General features: G+C 57.9%; 1 protein-coding gene across 6 annotated transcripts in view; it reads left to right on the top strand.

Moving 5' to 3' along the window:
- Window positions 1–18,978, top strand: part of GTF2IRD1 (GTF2I repeat domain containing 1) — a 111,035-nt gene that overhangs the window by 34,282 nt on the left and 57,775 nt on the right. For 4 of the 6 annotated variants that reach the window (XM_038539072.1, XM_038539071.1, XM_038539070.1 and 1 more), the window contains exons 1-8: window positions 922–1,044; window positions 3,540–3,681; window positions 6,127–6,282; window positions 8,207–8,390; window positions 9,212–9,513; window positions 11,096–11,185; window positions 13,197–13,280; window positions 16,449–16,632. In XM_038539072.1, the coding sequence (XP_038395000.1) occupies window positions 922–1,044; window positions 3,540–3,681; window positions 6,127–6,282; window positions 8,207–8,390; window positions 9,212–9,513; window positions 11,096–11,185; window positions 13,197–13,280; window positions 16,449–16,632 (1,265 nt within the window). Of the gene's footprint in view, window positions 1–915; window positions 1,045–3,539; window positions 3,682–6,126; window positions 6,283–8,206; window positions 8,391–9,211; window positions 9,514–11,095; window positions 11,186–13,196; window positions 13,281–16,448; window positions 16,633–18,978 lie in introns of those variants that run through there. The other 2 variants (XM_038539068.1, XM_038539069.1) reach the window with 1 other exon arrangement.

Here is an 18,978-nt window from a genome sequence, read left to right as displayed (position 1 = left end):
CCTTTGTGTCTAGTGGGTGCCCAGGCTGGGCTGGATGGTGCAGGGGCAGCAGGCCTATCCCCTGCCTGGGGGAGCCCTGGCATTGAGCCCTGCTCTGAGGGCACCCCAGCAGGGGGAGGGTGCATCTCAGTCCTCCAGGGGCCTCATGACAAGGGGACAGAGTCCCGTCTTGGGAAAACCATGTCCTGAGGTGAAGTGCCTCCACCCCACAGTATCTTTCTGGACCTCTGAGACTGGGGCTCCCAGGCCTCAAGGCAGTGGCCTTGCTCATTACAGCCTGATAGAAAGCTGTAATGGAGGAGCCTGGGGACATGTGGGAAGCCAGCTGACCCAGCCACAGCGGGAAGGGGCAGGAGGTGGGGCACTCGAGGGCACACTCTCAGCAGAGGTGATAGTTAAAAGCTGAGTGGGTAGATGACAAAAGGGGCTGGAAGCCACTCAGGTCAGGGATAGTGGAACCTGTGACAGCTGGAGGGCCATGAGGGACGTGGGTATGTTTGGGCGATGGTGATTCTTAGAGTACCTGGAGTGTGGGGTGCAAAGGGGGAGTTGGCCGAGGGACTGGAGTCCAGAGCTAATGTGGGCAGTAGGGAGCCATGGAAGGTGTGTGAGCGACGGAGAGCCATGGCCAGAGCTAGTGCGGGGGTGAGTTGGCAGCTGAGTGCCAGGCAGACTGGCCATGGTACCGGGCTTGGCCCTGGCGTTGCAGATTTGGGGCACGTGCCATGGAGCGCGGTCCTCAGTGCATGGTGCTGCGTGCGGGGTGCTAATGCTTTCATGCATGCAGCCCCTTGAGTGGAGGGGAGGCCAGCTCTTGATTTGTCCCACCCGGGGAAGTAGAGGCAGCCCTGGGTGCCTGGGCGCCTGGCGGGTGGTGGTGGCACACACCCACCTCTGCTTCCTCGCTCCATCCAGGTGACCATGGCCTTGTTGGGGAAGCGCTGTGACATTCCCGCCAACGGCTGCGGACCCGACCGTTGGAACTCTGCCTTTACCCGCAAAGACGAGATCATCACCAGCCTCGTGTCTGCCTTAGATTCCATGGTGAGTGCCCCTGTCTACGCTGGACATCAGCAGACGTCGGAGCTCAAGTCCCAGCCCTGCTACCTCGGGGGCCATCAGCCACCTGAGACTCCCTGTCCCCATCTGCCACAGGTCCCCTACCTACATCAGGGGGGCGGGAGGCCTGAGTGAGGCCATGTATGTAAAAATCCAGCCCTGGAAAGAAACCCTGGTGCTGCCCATTGTCCCCTGGACCCCTCAGCCCTCATCCTCATTTCATCCCTCCCATCAGAAGGATAGGACCTGTGGGGACAGTGGTTCGTGAGAAAGGTGCAGCCCCTGATGTTACAGCAAGAGATGTATCTGCCTCTCAGGCCCAGGAGAGAGAAATGGGGCCTCGTACATCATTCCTCTGGCACGATTACCTACGTACCTCGACCTGTAGTAGTTTATCCCAAATGGGGAAATAATACCGTCATTTTCCTGTAGCCTTTTCTTGGGGGAATGTTCTTCGACAGAGGATAGGCGGGTGTTAGAATCTGTCTGGCATCAGTTAGCTTCACCCCTGTGTTTTAGGATGGTGAAGTTGAAGTTCAGAGAGGGCAACATCTTGCCTGGAGTCACACAGCATGACTAGTTTTTGCAGATTTTTTAAAGATTTTATTTCTTTTGAGAGAGAGAGTGCACAAGCCGGGACAGGGATGCAGAGGGAGAGAGAGGCAGGCTCCCTACTGAGCAGGGAGCCGGATGCAGGGCTCGATCCCAGGACCCTGGGACCATGACCTGAGCTAAAGGCAGACACTTAGCCACCTGAGCCACCCAGGTGCCCCGACAGACCTTTTCCATCATCACAGAAAGTTCTGTTGGACAGCCCTGCTCTAGAGGGCCTTACAGACACTCCTGGGAGGAGCACTGCCCCTGTAGCTAGCCTGGGGCGCGGATGAGATTCACTCCCCTGCCCTTGGGTCCCTTTCTGGGTTTCCTGAGAGACCCCCAAGGGTAACAACCCTTGCTTGGCAGACTTGACTCTGGTGTCCTCTGGGGCTGGGGCCCGGGTCTGTGGGTGGTCTGCAGTGGGTATGGGGCCAGACCCTCTTCCAGACCTTTCCTCGAAGCCCCGTTGTCTGTGCCTCTGGGGAAGTGGATTACCTGGAGAGTGACCCCACAGGGAAGTAAGTATCTCCTCCAGCAGTGATGGCCACTCCTTTGTTGGAAACAACTGGACTCTATTTGTCTCCTTCGCTTGTTAATGTTCTGCAGCATTGGCATGGGGAGAGCGAGCAGCAGGCTTTTGTTTTAATCTTAGCAGGAAGTCAACATACACCCCTCACCATAGGAGATCCCAGGGGACAGGCCTTTTGGCTCTACAGCCTACAGGGTCCCCTGCTTCCACAACAGAGCGACTCTGGACTGAGGCTGCCACAAGAGGCATGATCATGGCCCAGAGGGGTTGAGGAGCCTGTGCTAGGTCACGCAGCCGCGGAACTATGATGAGAAGCCAGACTCCCTGGTGCCCGCCGAGCGCTACCTAACTCAGATAAAACCCAGCATTTATGAGGCACTGACTGCATGCTGAGAGCTTTGCAGGCAGAGCTTTTCCGCTGACCTAGGTCGAAGGGCTGAAATGCTGGTGGTCTTGGTTGCAGGGCCCCTCAGTTAGGGCTTCCTGTGCAGTGGGCCTGCCAACCCCTCAACTCTGCAAAAAACCTCTCTCTGGACCCACATGAGATACCCCGGCTTAGAGATTCTTTCCTGCCTGCCAGGCCTCATGAATCCCACAGCCAAGCCCATTGAAAATCTGGGAGCTGGGCTGCTTGCCCCCTTTCTGCACATTTAGAGACAGGCCCAGAGCAGGGAGTGAGTTGCACCAGTCCTGCAGCAGGAAGCGGCTGATGTGGAACTGAACCCCAGATCTGCCCAAGCCGTGGTTCTGCTGGGGCCCTTATCTCCTCCTCATTTAGGACTTTAAGAAAACTGAAGACAGGATTGTCCCTGGGGCTGGGGCCAAGCCTCAGGCAGGAAGCCCCCCCACCTCCCCAGGACAGGGAGGATGTGGGAGGAGGGAAGGGCAGAGGCCGTGTATCTTTATTCTTCTCAGGGCTCCTTTTTTTTTTTTTTTTTTTTTAATTTTTATTTATTCATGATAGGCACACAGTGAGAGAGAGAGAGGGCAGAGACACAGGCAGAGGGAGAAGCAGGCTCCATGCACCGGGAGCCTGACGTGGGATTTGATCCCGGATCTCCAGGACCGCGCCCTGGGCCAAAGGCAGGCGCCAAACCGCTGCGCCACCCAGGGATCCTTCTCAGGGCTCCTTGACCTGTCTGCTCCCTTGACCTTGGCCAAGCTTTGGGTGGGGTGGGGGTCATTCACTCCTTCCTCCTGCAGAGTCCAGCTGTGAACAGTGGAGGGGTGACCTCTCCCTGGAACTGCTGGTGGGCTCTTAGGCATCTGGAAGCTTCTGGCTCACCCCCAAAGCTGTCACTAGAGGTGTCCCCAGTCCTCCCACTGGCTCACATATTCTGCCCCTCCCTTGCAGTGCTCAGCGCTTTCCAAGCTGAACGCAGAGGTGGCCTGTGTTGCTGTGCATGATGAGAGCGCCTTCGTGGTGGGTACCGAGAAAGGGAGAATGTTCCTGAATGCACGGAAGGAGCTGCAGTCAGACTTCCTCAGGTTCTGCCGTGAGTAGCCCAGGGCTCTGGGGGGCGGGGGCCTGCAGTCCCTGAGCGCAGGAGCTCTGGTGCATCTCTGGGTCCCCAGAGCAATAGCAGGTGGCCGTGTGTCGGGGGCGAGGGGTGCACGGACAGGAGGGGGCAAGGCAGGCTTCCCAGTGTGGCATCATCGTTGGAATCACACAGCAGCCCCTTGGTCTGTAGAGACTGGCTGACTCCACCCCGGGAGGCCAGACCCAGACACCTCCATCTGCTCATTGACAGAAGGGGACACTGAGCCCAGTGTTGCCCAATCCCTATACCTCTCTGACATGGGGACCAAGTGCACTTGTTCAACCAACACTTATTGAGCACCTGCTGTGTGCAGCACCCTTTGCCACGCTCAGTTATCCTGGCATCAAGCCTGTGAGGTAGTCACTGTCATTACAGTAACAATCCTGGAGATACCTCAAGGTGGCTCTTGGGGCCGAAGTGACTGAGGACATGTGGCAGCACAAAGGAAGTGCTTGCTAAATCGAGCAGTTAGTGATTACTTTCCCCAGTAGGGTCAGGAAACAGTGACCAGTTTACAAGTGAGAAACTGAGGCACGGTGAGCCTGAGCCACTTGCCCGGGGACACACAGCCGCCAAGGGATGGAGGCAAGGTTTCTGTTGTGAAACCCATGCTCCTTCTGCCCCCCTTCAGAATCAGGGAGGTGCAGTAGGACACCTCCACCTCCCCGGGAGCCCTGCCAGGGGATCCTGGCTGCTTGTGGAAGAGAACAGTATGCAGAGCTGTGAGCCAGGAGCCCTGGGTTGTGGGCGGGGGGGGGGGGGGGGGGGGTGTTCTTTTTTTTTTTTTTTTTAAGATTTTATTTATTTATTCATGAAAGATACAGAGAGAAGCAGAGACCCAAGCAGAGGGAGAAGTAGGCTCCCTGCGGGGAGCCCAATGCAGGACTCCATCCCAGGATCACACCCTGAGCTGAAGGCACATGCTCAACTGCTGAGCCACCCAGGCATCCCATGGGGGAGCGTTCTGAAGCCCCCAACTCCTCCACGCTACGCCAGGGCCTTTAGCCCCTCGTACCCTAGCCCCTGCCTCCTCACTGCCCCTCCCGGCATCCCTCACTCCTCTGCAGGCAGCCCTGGGCCAAGCACTAGGTCTCCATGTGCGTTCTCACCTCTGCCTGTGTCCCTGCTCTCCCCCCACCTGGAAGGCCTTCCTTCCTCTCCTCTGCCAGCACATTCCTCCTGCCTGGGGCCCCCATCTGTACCCCGCCACCCCTAGTCCCCCACCCCAAACCCCATGGCTACTCCCCACACCATGCCAGCTTCTCAGGCCCTAAATTCCCATCCGTGCTCCTGGTGAGCTCCTGAGCGATGTCAGCTCCACTTTTGTGGTGGATTAGGTCCTACAGGGTCAGGGCCTGCCACCAGCACTGAAGGGCAGCCCCCAAGCGGCCGCTCGAGCCCACGACTGGGGACTCCTGGCTCTTGGGGTTAAGAGCAGGCCCTCAAGTCAGACATCTGGGTCCTCTTCCTGGCTCTGCCACCTGCTGGCCGCTGGCCCTCAACCTCCCTGTCTGTGAAAGGGGAGGACAGTGCTACTTTTTGGGGCTCAATCTGAGGATTAAGTAAATCTAATACAGGCTAGAACAGTGCCTGGCACTGACTGCACACACAGTAAACGCCAGCTGTTGTCCTTGCTGTTATTAACATCTGCATTACACTTGGGTCTGGAGCTTAGATCGGCTGTTTTGGGGAAGGCTGTCCCCCACCCCCCTGCACTGGGCATGTCATCACTGTAGTCCAGCTGCTTCTTCCTGCCACCCCCACCCCCACCCAGCTCTCAGAGCCTGTACCCTGTCCGAGGCTGGATGGGGGCCAGTCCAGGGCAGACAGTGGCAGGGTCCTGTGGCCCCCAGTTGGCCAGGCTGGGGCCTGGGGAAGGTGCACCTGGCTTCCTGCAGCCCGGCAGAGCCGCTATTTATAGCACCCGGAGCTCGGCTGGTTTATTTCAAGCTCGGCAGATCCCGGGAGAAGGAGCAGGCTCCAAGCTACGAGCAGGCCTCCGGGCCCTCTTCTCTCCCCCTTTCCAATGTGGTTTCTAGCATCTCCTTACCCAGGAGTTCCCTGACACTCCTGGGGTCCAGCCCAGGCCCAGCCTGGCCTGAACTTGCCTCTCTGCAGCCCCTTGGCCTCCTGGAGCAGTCCCCGTCGTCTCCTCGTTTGGCAGAGCACTAGTGTCGGAGCGCAGAAAGGGGTGCTGGGCCGGCTGGTCTTCGGTGAAAGCTCACAGACTGAGGCGCAGAGAGGGAAGGGACTTGCCCAAGGTCACACAGCAAATTAGAGGTGACCAGGATGAGACCCAAGCCCTAGGCTAGGCACTAGGAACTCAGAGATGACCAGCCCTGGCCCTGGGCAGGGGGTGACACAGGTGCTTATCATGGCCCGGCATGCTCTGTCCCACAGGAGGGGCCCCGTGGAAAGAGCCGGAGGCAGAGCACCCCAAGAAGGTGTTGCGGGGCGAGGGTGGCGGCCGGAACATCCCTCGGTCTTCCCTGGAACATGGCTCGGATGTGTACCTTCTGCGGAAGATGGTAGAGGAGGTGTTTGATGTTCTTTATAGTAAGATCCTTCCTCATTCCATTTGGGGCCCCCAGGCGGGTGGGAGCCCCAGACCCTGGCCTGGTGAGGTGCGCCTCCTGTTGCATATGGGCCCGGGGCAAAACCTCAAGGCCCTCCCTCATCTTGCATCCCCAGAGGTGGCTCCTCTGCCCCAGCCCCATTTCCTGAACCACTGTCCACACTTCCCCAGGCCCGCCCTGGTGCTGGTGGCTGCCACCTGTCGCCTGGAAATGGCTCTGGGCTGGCCCTGGTCTCCCTGCCTCCAGGTCGGCTCCCTGCTGCCCCCACCTGTCCTGTGACTAAGGGCACCTTCCTAGAGCACAAGTCTGACCAGGAAGTTCCTCTTTCCACTGCCCTGGTGGCTCCCTGTCACCCTCACTGTGACATTAGCACCCACTGTGGCTGGTCCCTGCCCGTGTCCAGCCGTGCTGCCCTGCCTCAGGGGACCACTTCCTGTTCCCCGCACACTCTGTCTCCATTTCACGCCCTCTCGCCTTTGCACCACTGTGCCTTTTGGGGCTGCCTTCCCCTCTGTCTGGTGGACACCATGTTATTCTCTAAGGCTCAGCTCTGGGAAGCCCCCGCTGCTGGCTTAATGTCCCCTGTGGGCACTTGCTGGACCCTGATCCCTGGCTAGCCCAGGGCCCTCTGGGGCCAGGGTCTGTGCCTGCCCTTTCCGCTGTCCCCAGCAATGGCGGCCGATGTTCACAGGGTGTTTGTTGAATGCCTGAATGAAAGCTAATGTGACTACATGGCCACGTCCTTCCTGCAGGGGGGTGAAGGTGGGGATGTGGGCAGGCCTGGCTGGCCTCCCTCAGAAGGGTCAAGTTTCAGAATCTCTGGCCCAGTGGTAGCCGTTGCAGTCTCTAGGTAACGTGGGGCAGGTCCCTTTGGTCCCTAGGGGTTCCACCTCTGGCTTTATTCCTTTTGTACTGTGGCCTTTGGGTCTCTGGAGCAGAGATCTGAGGAATCTCCTGCTGTTGTCCAGCTCAGGACAGGAGGAGGAAGGGAGGAAGGAAGGAGGCAGAGGAAGCCTAGGTGGAGAGGAGGCCCAGAGGCCCCACGGTGGGGACGGGCAGCATGCTGGGTGGGAGGACTTGTCACACCTGGTTGGCTAGGCCACTGCACTTTTGCCGCCACAGGGTTTGTGCCCACAATGCCCCCCCTCACTCCCACACTTTGTCCGCCTCCGTTGCCTGCCTTATCTGAGGGGGTGGCCCCTTTCTGGCTGGGGCTGCAGTGTGGGAATGACACAGGCGTTCCTGAGCCCAGGCCATCTCACCTCCTCAGTCCCCAGCCAGTCTCCCCTCCACTCACCTCTTCCTCATCCCCATCCCCTTTCTCTTTTTTAAGATTTTATTTATTTGAGAGAGAGAGGGAGAGAGAGAGAGAGGGAGAGGGAGAAGCAGACTCCCCACTGAGCAGGGAGCTAGGACACAGGGCTCGATCCCAGGACCCCGGTCATGACCTGGGCCCCCCAGGCACCCCTACTTCCTCCTTTCTAAATCTGCTCTTCCCTCCCCTCCCTCTCCTCCCTGTGACTCTTCCCTGCAGTCTCCCTCCTGCCCTCCCTCCCTTCTCCCCTATGTCCCCTCCTAAGCTCCTGCACAGCCTTGTGCCCTGCTTTCCCCTCCACCCGGGTGCCAGGAGAGAAGAGAATGGCAAGTGAAGCTGGGAGCCCCGTCAATGGGGGGGCCCCGGCCTGCAGCAGGGCCTGTCCCCAGTGCCCACGCGCCCACCCGACTCAGCCCACAGGGCCTTGTTCTGTCAAGCTTGCAACAAAGGGGCCCGTGGAGTCCAGGTTCCCGGGAATTGGGCATCACAGGGGGTCTTAGCCTGGCCCCAGCTGTGGAACATGCCCAGCCCCCACCCCCACCTGGCTGCCCTCTTACACTAGACCCTCTCCTCGACCCCCTCCCCACAGGCGAGGCCCTGGGAAGGGCCAGCGTGGTACCCCTGCCCTATGAGAGGCTGCTCAGGGAGCCGGGGCTGCTGGCCGTGCAGGGGCTACCCGAGGGCCTGGCCTTCCGGAGACCAGCAGACTATGACCCCAAGGCCCTCATGGCCATCCTGGAGCACAGCCACCGTATCCGCTTCAAGCTCAAGAGGTAAGTGAGGCCATCAGCCTGGGAGCGGGCCCAGAGCCTGGTGGCTGGACCATGATGTCCTGGCCAGGACGGCCAGGTAGAGGGCGACCTGCTTCCATGCTGGCTCAGCCACCTGCAGCCACTTACCCCATCACCAGGATGGGACTTCAGACACCCACGCGGGACCTCAAGTGTCAAAGCTCCCAGTCTGGCAGTGGAGGGGAGGCAAGCCCCCCAGTTGCAGAGCATGATCTGAACCAGGCATTGTGTCGTGGGAGTCCCCAGGGGACTTCTGTGTTGTAAAGAGGCTGGAACAGACTGGGTGCAAGAGAAACAGCACCAATGGCCATGCAGGTGTCCAGAGTGGCTGTACAGTGGAAGCGGGGAGCCACGGTGTATGCGCTTGCATGGGGTTATGTGAGGGGCTGGTGGGAGATGATGCAAAGGCTGGCCCAGCTGGGTACTGACTGTTGGGGCCACCCAGAAGCCACCCTGAGGCCCTGGCATTGCCCAGCAGTACTCAGGCGCCACCGGCAGAGGAGGGCTGTGATAGGAACGGGGCGGGGGGTGACCAAGCATGTGATGAGTGTGTAGGGGTCACAGAGGCCAAGAGGAGGGCCTGGCTCTTCCAGTGGCCCAGCTATGTGACCCAGCTATGTGGCCCAGGGCACATCACAAGGCCACCTGGGCTTGTACCCACACCTATAAGCTGGGGCCCGGCTTCTGTCCTGTGTACTTCACAGGCTGTCATGTTGTACGGAGGGTGGGCTGGGGCCTGGAAGAAGAGAGACAACTGAAAGGCCAGGTGTATAAAGCTGTCCCGTGTCCTTTCCTTCACCCAGGCCGCTTGAGGACGGCGGGCGGGACTCTAAGGCCCTGGTGGAACTGAACGGTGTCTCCCTGATAGCCAAGGGGTCCCGGGACTGTGGCCTGCACGGCCAGGCCCCCAAGGGGCCACCCCAGGACCTCCCCCCCACCGCCACCTCCTCCTCTGTGGCCAGCTTCCTGTACAGCACCGCGCTCCCTAACCACACCACAAGAGAGCTCAAGCAGGAGGCGTCCGCCTGCCCACTTGCCCCCAGTGACCTGGGCCTTGGCCGGCCTGGGCCTGAACCCAAGGCCTCTGGCACCCAAGACTGCTGTGGTAAGCTGCTGCTGAGACCCCTAAGTCTGGGGGTGAGCAGAGGTCACTCCTATGGGGGTAATATCCCTGGGCAGATCGGGGTGCCTGGGCCCACCCCAGGCTGAAGGAGGCACATTGGGACAAGGGGCTGGGACATCTGTGAACGGTATCATTGGCCCAGAACCCAGAGATGTTTGGAGAGACTCCACAGAGGAGTCTGTGGAGGGAGTAATCAGGCTAATCTGTCACAGGCATTTAATGAGCACCTACTACAGACCCGGCCTGGATTTGGGGTACTTGACAGCATAAGAGAATGGACAACTGGGTATGAGAAAGACTTGGATTCATATCCTAGATCCTCTGCTTCGTGGCTATGTGTCCCAGAGCAAATCTCTACCTCCACAAACCTCAGTTTCCTCGTCTTTAAAGTGGAGATGGGGGAGCCCTGGGTGGCTCAGCGGTTGAGCACTGCCTTTGGTCCAGGGTGTGATCCTGGAGACCCAGGATTGAGTCCCACGTCAGGCTCCCTGCATAGAGCCTGCTTCTCCCTCTGTCTGTCTGTCTCTCTCTCTGTCTCATGAATAAATAAATAAAATATTTTAAAAAATAAAATAAAAATAAAGTGGAGATGCCGATATGACCTCTCACAAGGTTATTATCAGGGTCAAAGCACAGGGCAAATTAGAAATGCACATTCTAACTGCCCTGCTGCAGTCCTGCTGAATCCAAAGCTTTTTTTGATGTTGTTTTATTTTGTTTTGTTTGTTTTGGTTTTTTAAATATTTTATTTATTCATGAGCGACACACACAGAGAGGCAGAGACATAGGCAGAGGGAGAAGCAGGCTCCTTGCAGGGAGCCCGATGTGGAACTTGATCCCGGGACTCCTGGATCACGCCCTGGGCTGAAGGCAGACACTCAACCGCTGAGACACCCAGATGTCCCTGAATCCGAAGCTTTGGGGCTGCCGGGGGCCCAGCCGTCTGTGTATTTAAATCTGCCGAGTGGCTCCAATGGGTGCTCGGGCTTGAGAACTGCTGTATTAAAGCAGAGTCCAGGGGAGCCTGGGTGGCTCGCTCAGTTATGCATCTGCCTTTGGCTCAGGTCATGATCTCAGGGCTCTGGGATCAGGCCCCAGGTCGGGCTCCCTGCTCCCTCTGTCTCTGTCCCTCTCCCCATTTGTTCCCACTATCTTCTCTCTCTCAAATAAATAGGTAAAATCTTAAAAATAAATTTTAAAAAAAGAAGCAGAGTCCAGTGCTTGGTACATAGTGGGTGCTCATAAGTCATACTCACTGTCATGAGAAGGAGAAAAAAGAACTACCCCGCCAAATGTTGCGCTGAGCAGTGGGATGAGACTTATGCACCTGAAATGGGTGTCCCCACTGGTAAAAGGTGTCCTCGGACATCCTGGCCTCCTTGATCTGCTGTTTGGAGAGCAGACTCTGCTAAAGAATGTCTGGGCAGGGAACTTGCCTTGAGTTTATGATCATAGGGCTGAGTTGTGAGGCCTCCCTGATGGTGTTAGCCCAGAGCTGGCATCTGCATCCAGGCTGGATCTGGGGGCCCACCTTGAACCTGTGCCTTTCCTCTCCCTTGTCCAGGACAGAAGCCCCCTGGGCCTGGTGGTCCTCTCATCCAGAATGTCCATGCCTCGAAGCGCATCCTGTTCTCCATCGTCCATGACAAGTCAGGTAGGACGGTGCCCACAGCGGTGCCCTGCCCAGAGTGGGGCTCCGGGGCTGGGGGTGGTGCTTCCTGAAATGGAAATGCATCCACTAAAAAATAAATAAATAAATAGATAGATAAAGAGATAAATAAATAGATAAATAAATAATAAATAAAATAAAATAAATAAAATAAAATAAAATAAAATAAAATAAAATAAAATAAAATAAAGGAAATGCATCCACTGGGTCTTTGAGAGAGAAGGGAGGACAGCCCCGCCCCAGGGACTTATGAGTAAAACCGGAATGTGACAGTTATGCATTGCTGTGGGCCTTTACAGTTATAGTTTCAGTTTCTATGGGTCCCAGTTTCAAGAGCGGCTTCACTGGGTGCTTCTGGCTAGATTCTCTCTGTCATGAGGTTGTACTCAGGATGGCAGCACGGGCTGTGGTCATTGGAAGGCTTAACTGGTGCCAAGGATCTACCCCAGGCTCACTCAGGCCTGTATGGGGCTGTTTGAGTGTCCTCGGGATGTGGCGGCTGGCTCCCTGACTTTAACAATCCAAGAGAGAGGGGTGCCTGGGTGGCTCGGCGGTTGAGCATCTGCCTTCGGCTCAGGGCGTGATCCTGGGGTCCTGGGATCGAGTCCCACATCTGGCTCCCTGCAGGGAGCCTGCTTCTCCCTCTGCCTGTGTTTCTGCCTCTCTCTCTCTGTGTCTCTTATGAATAAATAAATTTAAAACCAACAAACAGTCCAAGAGAGAGTAGGGAGGGAGCCACAGGTCTTTGATGACTTACATTAGAAGTCATCAGTTCTCCGGTTTCTACCCTTAAGAAGCCAGAAATGATCCGTCCGCACTCACAGGGAGCGAGAGGAATTAAACTCCACCTCCTGAACACGGGAGAATTGAAAAATTATGTGGACAGATTTTTTTAAAGTACCACACTGTATTTGGGATTTTTCTATACCAAAAGGCATGAAGCAAGACTCTCCAGTAGTTATGTGTGGGGTGGGGTTGGGGTCTTGGCCTCACCATCTTTAAGAAGACCCAGCCCCCTGGGATCAGAATGGAGATCCCTACTGCCCCAAACAGGGTCCATCCTTGGCAGGGAGGGAGGGCAGTAGCATCATGGGAGGCCGTGGTGGGCAAGGAGTGGAGTCTCACTGGGTCCTTGCTGGGTGATCTCAGGCCAGATACTCAGCCTCTCTGAGCCTGGTTTTTCCTAGCTGACAAATGGGGATACTATCTATGCTTAAAAGGCATCATGAGAGGGACACCTGGGTGGCTCAGAGGTTGAGCATCTGCCTTTGGCCCAGGACGTGATCCTGGAGTCCCAGGATCGAGTCCCACATCGGGCTCCCTGCGTGGAGCCCGCTTCTCCCTCTGCCTGTGTCTTTGCCTCTCTCTCTGTGACTCTCATGAATACATAAATAAAAATCTTTAAAAAAAAAGGTGTCATGAGAGATTAGATAGGATACTATGTATAAAGTAGCCCACACAGATAATCACTTACTGAATTAAAGGTGGTATCTGTAATGGCAATGTGATGAACCATTATGATGATCGCCGTAGTTATTAATAGTAAATGGAGGCCAAGGCTTTGGTTTCATGGAAGAGGCCAGCAGGAATGAGGGTTTGAGGCAGGCCTCGGGGTCAAGGCTGGGTGAGACCCCAGCTGCACAAAGCATGAGGGTTAGTGCTTTGAGGTTAGGACTCGGCGTCTCCTTACTCAGGGAGACCACCCTCAAATCTCCTGCTTGTCTGGTGGCAGGAGACACCCAGCATGGACAGGCTGTGCCTGGGGGTAGAAGAGAGAGAAGGGGGCGGCGATCGGAGCACCCTGGATTTGGATAGGGCTGCCTCCTGGAGGAGACGGGGGTGTCAGGCTCCGAGGTGGGAGTGGGGGGAAGAGCCGAGCCCCTCTGTGGGACTCTGGAGGAGAAAGCCAGCGGCCCCGGCCGTGCGGGAGTGCAGCTGGAGGCTGTGGGTTCCCTGCTCTGACCCGCCCTCACCCGTACCTCTTGTGTTTTGATAGAGAAGTGGGACGCCTTCATAAAGGAAACGGAGGACATTAACACGCTCCGGGAGTGTGTGCAGATCCTGTTTAACAGCAGATATGGTGAGTGGGTGGCACGGCCCGCCGTGTGGCCCCGGCAGCGTGCTGAGCATCTCATTACGTGGCAATCACTCGTGTTCCCTAACATGACAGCGGGAGCCATATGCTGGCACCCGCGCACCGGCAGCACTCATGTCATCTCCTGTCTGGGTTGGGGGTGGTTGTGTCAATATTTCCCTTCCAGATTTTTCCAGGGGGCGGAACTGATGGCAGAGCCCCAACCTCAACTCACCTATGGGAGGTGGGCGGGTAGGGGGCAAACTGACTGTCCGGGAGGCCATCCAGAGAGAAGACCCAGAAGAATGGCCGTTGGCCTCATGCACTTGCAGACTTCCCCACAGCAGTGCCCCCTTGCCTGCCTCCTTGCCTTTGTGCTCTGCCCTCTGCCTGGCATGCCCTTCACCTGTTGGGGGAGCAGACTCCTACTTGTTCTTTGAGACTCAGCCTCAGCCAAGTGGGGACCCCAAGCCTTGATGGGCTCCTTTTTGTTACACATCCTGCTTTTTTTTTTTTTTTTTTAACATTTTATTTATTTATTCATGAGAGACAGAGAGAGAGGTAGAGACACAGGCAGAGGGAGACGCAGGCTCCATGCAGGGAGCCTGATGTGGGACTCGATCCCAGGACTTTGGGATCACGCCCTGAGCCAAAGGCAGATGCTCAACCTCTGAGCCACCCAGGTGCCACTCAGTCACACATCTTAAGTGCCCCACCAACTCCACCTTGTGCCAGGCACTCAGGCCAACGCTAGCCTCACGGTGCTTCAGCAGGTGCCTGAAGGTGTGTATGCAGGGGCGTGCAGGAGCATAAGGTAGTATACAGTAGTACGCAGGGGTGGGGACCCTCAGAAAGACAGGACAGCTCAGAAGGCAAGATCTCAGGCTTGAGTCGGGGGTGGCTTCATGGAGGAAGTGCCCTTTGATCCACGCTAAGGCTTGGTAGGCTGTGCCTTCTGGGTTGGGGTGGGGCTGAGCAGAGCTCTCGAGGCCTAGTGAGGGGTCTGGGATAGCCTGGGCGCCTTTGATAACCTTTGATGTGGTCTCTCTGGCAGACCCACTCCCTTGCTTGGTACCGCTCCAGGCAGGCAGGTGCGAGCTGGATGGGCAGTAGGGGGAGGGGGTCTGGGGAGGGCTGGCTCCGTCTGCCTTGGGAACGTGCTGCCCCAGCAGAGTTGGCACGGCAGCTGCCAGTCTTCCTACCTGTTGTGTACCCTAGATGTTTCCAGAGCACTGAGCCTTTTGTGGATGCTAGCACTTGGCCCCGCCATGTCCAAATCCAAGGAGAAGGCTGGGCTTGGTGTAATTGAGGCCTTTCCCCTTCTCAGGCCAGAGCTCCGTCTCAGCTTCCCCTGCAGCTGCCCTGGGGAGAAGGAAGTCCCTCGGGAGTCCTGGGGACGTCCCTGTCGGGGAGGACCTCGTGTGGCAGCCTGGGGCATCCCACAGACCCTCGATGAATGGATCGTGCTCCTGGGTCTGCCCTTTCAGCCACCAGCTCTGGGTGAAGTGGGCCAGCAGTGGGGCTGGGGGTGCAGCGGGGGAAAAATAAGAGAAGAAATGGGGGGATCCCCAGCCTCCGGGATGCCTCCAGAACATTTTCACCTGGGAAGAGGTTGAGACTCTGAGGAACTGAGGTTCCTGCCTGGCAGCTGGCTCTCCCCTCCTTGCTGGGCAGAGGCTGGAGACCTGGCGGGGTCGGCTCTGTCCACCGGGTCTCCTCACCACCAAAGAAGCAGGCCCAGCAAATGACATGACCCCAAGTGGAGACGAATGCACACAGACATCGCAGAAGCCATTGCTCACCGGCTGGGGCTGGGGCTGGGGGTGGGAGGTGGGGGAAAGAAGTGGTTTGACAGCTGTTGCAATTTCAAGGGTTTAATTTGACAACGAGCTAAGCGTGGTTTCACAGTAGGATCTGGCTGCCAAAGCCGCCGACGCAGACCTGGCTGCATCAACAGAAAAACAATCTTGAAGGCATGCCAGGGAGGGCCCCAGGCGGCTCTGCGCTGTCCCGGGCAGGGCACGGCTGCATGGGACGCCAGCTTGGGGCTGCCACTTGCCAGGACACAGGCACAGTGGCCAGAGGAGATCCTTGGGGGAGTCTGGAGGGATGAGGCAGGAGGGTAATGGACCCCAGCCCCACTCAGGACTCTGGTGACTTCCCAGGCCCCAGGGAGAACAGGGACCCGGGGAAGTACCATCCAGCACATAGTAGGTGCCCAAGAAGCACCTGGCACCCGAACGAGTGAGAACGACCAGATGGGATGGAAGTGAATAGTTGAGGTGGCCCGAGACCAAACCCCAGTGTCTGGAAGCAAGAAGGAAACAAGTCACACCACTTCATAAGCCTGGTTTCTGTCTACACTGCTGGTGGCAGAGTTGTCCGTGTCCAGTTTCTGTCCCTGATGAGTGAGAGGAATGCCAGACGCCTCCCTGGAGGAAAGAGCATGTGTGGAGGACTGGAGGAGTTCCCCCGAGAGAGCCACCCACCTCAATCCTGGGAGCTTCCTTCAGCCACTCCATCACTCAGGGGAATGTAGGGAGCAGCTAGCCTGTGTCCCATCCTGTCTAGATCCCAGACGAGATCCCAGTGACCACCCCTGCTCCCCTGGAGCTGAGGTTCCAGGTAGTGAACCAGCAGACAGATGAATGTGTCTATAGCATCAGGTTTCAGTAAACATGGGGTGGAGCACAGAGTAGGGTTTATCACAGGGAGATGGAGGGGGCTGTTGTCAGCTAATGAGGTGACATTGGAGGGGACACCTGAATGGGGAGAGGGAGAGAGAGAAGTGTATGGTGATTTGGGAGAAGAATGTCTCAGTAGCCAGAAGAGCACGTGCAAAGGCCCTGGGGCAGGTGTGTGCGTGGCCCACACCTGTTAGGGAAGTAGGAAGGAGGCTGGAGGGACTAGGGTGAACAGAGGGGTGAAAGGGGCATCAGGTCAAAGGTGATGGGCACCCAGTCACGTGGAGCCTCGTAAGCCCTAGTAGGACTCTGGCTGTCCCTGAGGGGGATGGGAGCCTGTGGGCAGTTTTCAAGAGGAAGTGACATGCTGCTGCCTGGCTGGGGTGGCACAGGGGAGGGGGCGGGGGAAGGTCATGGTGACCGCGGCCCTGGGGCCCCCGCATGGCCCGCTGCTTCCGTCCCGTGCTCAGCCTTGCTGTTGCCCTTCCAGCGGAAGCCCTGGGCCTGGACCACATGGTCCCCGTCCCCTACAGGAAGATTGCCTGCGACCCGGAGGCTGTGGAAATTGTGGGCATCCCGGACAAGATCCCCTTCAAGCGCCCCTGCACCTATGGGGTCCCTAAGCTGAAGCGGATCCTGGAGGAGCGGCACAGCATCCACTTCATCATTAAGAGGTACAGGGTGGGGTGTGGCGCCTGGGCTCAGGGCACCAGGTGTCAGGGCTGGGCAGGGGCATCCGCAGGCGGTGAGGAGGGGCCCTGGCGGGTGATGACGGTGCAGAGGTGGAATCAATGGGTTCTGACTCAACCAAGAGGACAGGCGAGTCTGGGAGAGGAGTCGGGTTCCTTAGCCTGACAGCCGTGTGGGGCCCTCCTTCCTGGCTCCTCAGAGGCTTGAGCAGGGAAATGGAGGCACAGTGCCTGTCCTGAGCAGGCACTCTGTCAGGTTTGTTTGTATGTACGTATGTATGTATGTATGTATTTATTTATTTATTTATTTATTTATTTAAGATTTTATTTATTTATTCATGAGAGACACACAGAGTGAGGCAGAGACACAGGCAGAAGCAGAGGGAGAAGCAGGCTCCATGCAAGGAGCCCAATGCGGGACTCGATCCCCGGTCTCCAGAATCAAGCCCTGGGCTGAAGGCAGATGCCCAACCCCTGAGCCACCCAGGCGTCCAGGTTTTAGTAAGATGGTTTCCTCCCAACTACAGAGACTCGAGGCCTTCGAACTTACCTGCAATGAGAGGGGAGCTCACCTGAGCTCAGGTGGGGTGGGCCTGCCTCTCCCCTTCGCACCCCACATGCAGCTTTGTGGCTGCCCTACGTGGTGGTGGTCGGGCCTCCTCCCCTGTCCTCCCTGGTGGCCTCCCCTGGTGCATCTGTGGATGGGTGGGGAGAAGGCAGAAGACAATGCATTCCAGAACTGCGCACCCCCCTCCCCCGGAGCTGGGGAGGGGGGTTGCTCTTGGACATCACCCAGCCTCCTCTCCCGACTCCTGCAGGGGAGTTTGCACTCATGGCTGGTTGGGCTCACCACCCAGGAAGCATCGGGGTCTCCAGGCAATGTCCAGACTTCCCAGGGTGCTTCCTCCTAAATGGAGGGGTGGCCGGAGGCCATGGCATCCAGCCCCCCACCTCCAGGCAGCGCTGCTGCGGCAGTGTCCAGGCATCTGTCCGCCAGCTCTCTGAGGGCGTGCTGCCAGTGTGCGCGTGCTTGTTAGACCAAAGGCAGGCACTGGGGGCACGGACTCTGGCTCGTTGCCGAATCCCCAGCGCCTAGAACAGCCCTGGGTATGTAGTACATGCTCAGAGTGTATGTGTGGAATGGATGGATGAATGAATGAATGAATGAACAGACAAACTAACAAACGGATACTTGCCCAGGGGTACAAGGAGCCTGGGTGTGGGCAGAGGCTGGGGATCACTCTGAGAGCACAGGGCTGTGGAGCTGTGCCCGAGTGATGGGAGGTGATGGGAAGGACCCTGGCAGGATTGCTGGAAGCCGGGTGTGTGTGTGTGTGTGTGTGTGTGTGTGTGTGTGTGTGTGCTGTCTGTGGGGCTCTCTGGCTGCAGGGGAGAGGGGGTGCGGGCTGGGCAGCAAGCTCTAGGGCAACTGGGGCCCTGGAGGTGGGGAGACTCCGGAGGAGGCCGCGGCACAAGCCAGCGCCAGGGGCTGACGTGGTGGCTGCCTTAGGGGTGGATTCTGAGCTCTGCTGGATTTGCCGGTGGGTGGAATGTGGGGGTGTGTGGGGGAGCACGGAGGCCAGGGCCACTCTACATTCCTGCGTGTGATTGAGGGAAGCGGGGGTGGAGTGGGGAGGGCACGCCGGGTATGCTAACTTGGAGGTGCTCGGGAGATGGGATTTTCAGAGACCACACTGAGAAGTCAGAAGCTCTAGAGAAGTCTGTGTCAGAGACAGACAGTCTGAGAGTTGTCAGCATGGGCCAGGGGGGGTCGCCAGGGAGGGTCACCAGGGCAGACTCAGAGGTGAGATGGGGGTCCCCATGGAGCGGGGGTAGAGGAGGAGGGAGGAGGGGAGGAAGAGGAAAAGGAGGAGAGGTGGGGGAAGGGAAACTGCCAGCAAAGGTGGCTGAGAAGTGCTGGGGGTGGGGGGTGGGCAGATTATTCTAGAAGTCAGCTGGGCCCCCGGGGTCTCCTGCCCCTGGGGTGCCGCACACACGCAGCCCCACACACACATGCAGCCCCATGTCTGAGTCCTTGCTGCTTTACCTGCCTTCCGCCTTTGTCTTCACCCTTCAAGGCTTGCTTATCTCTGGGCCTGGAAGGCCTCCCTTGTCCTCATTCAGAAAAAAACTCACCCTCCTGCAGCAGATGGTTTCTTGGCCTCACCTGCTCCCTCTGCCAGGCTCCTGGCAGGCTCCCTTGCGGCAGTGGGGCCGCCTCTGAGCTGTCTCGTGCCCTCGCAACCCTGACTGTGGGGTCCCCCTTGGTAAATGACTCTGGAGGTGAATTGAAGTGACTCGCCCCTCTGTCAGGCAGTGCCTCCTGTTGTC

Source organism: Canis lupus, chromosome 6 (assembly GCF_011100685.1).
Source record: "Canis lupus familiaris isolate Mischka breed German Shepherd chromosome 6, alternate assembly UU_Cfam_GSD_1.0, whole genome shotgun sequence".
NCBI lineage: Eukaryota > Metazoa > Chordata > Mammalia > Carnivora > Canidae > Canis > Canis lupus.
Note: the sequence above shows the minus strand (reverse complement) of the source record. Positions and strands in the feature narration are given on the sequence as shown.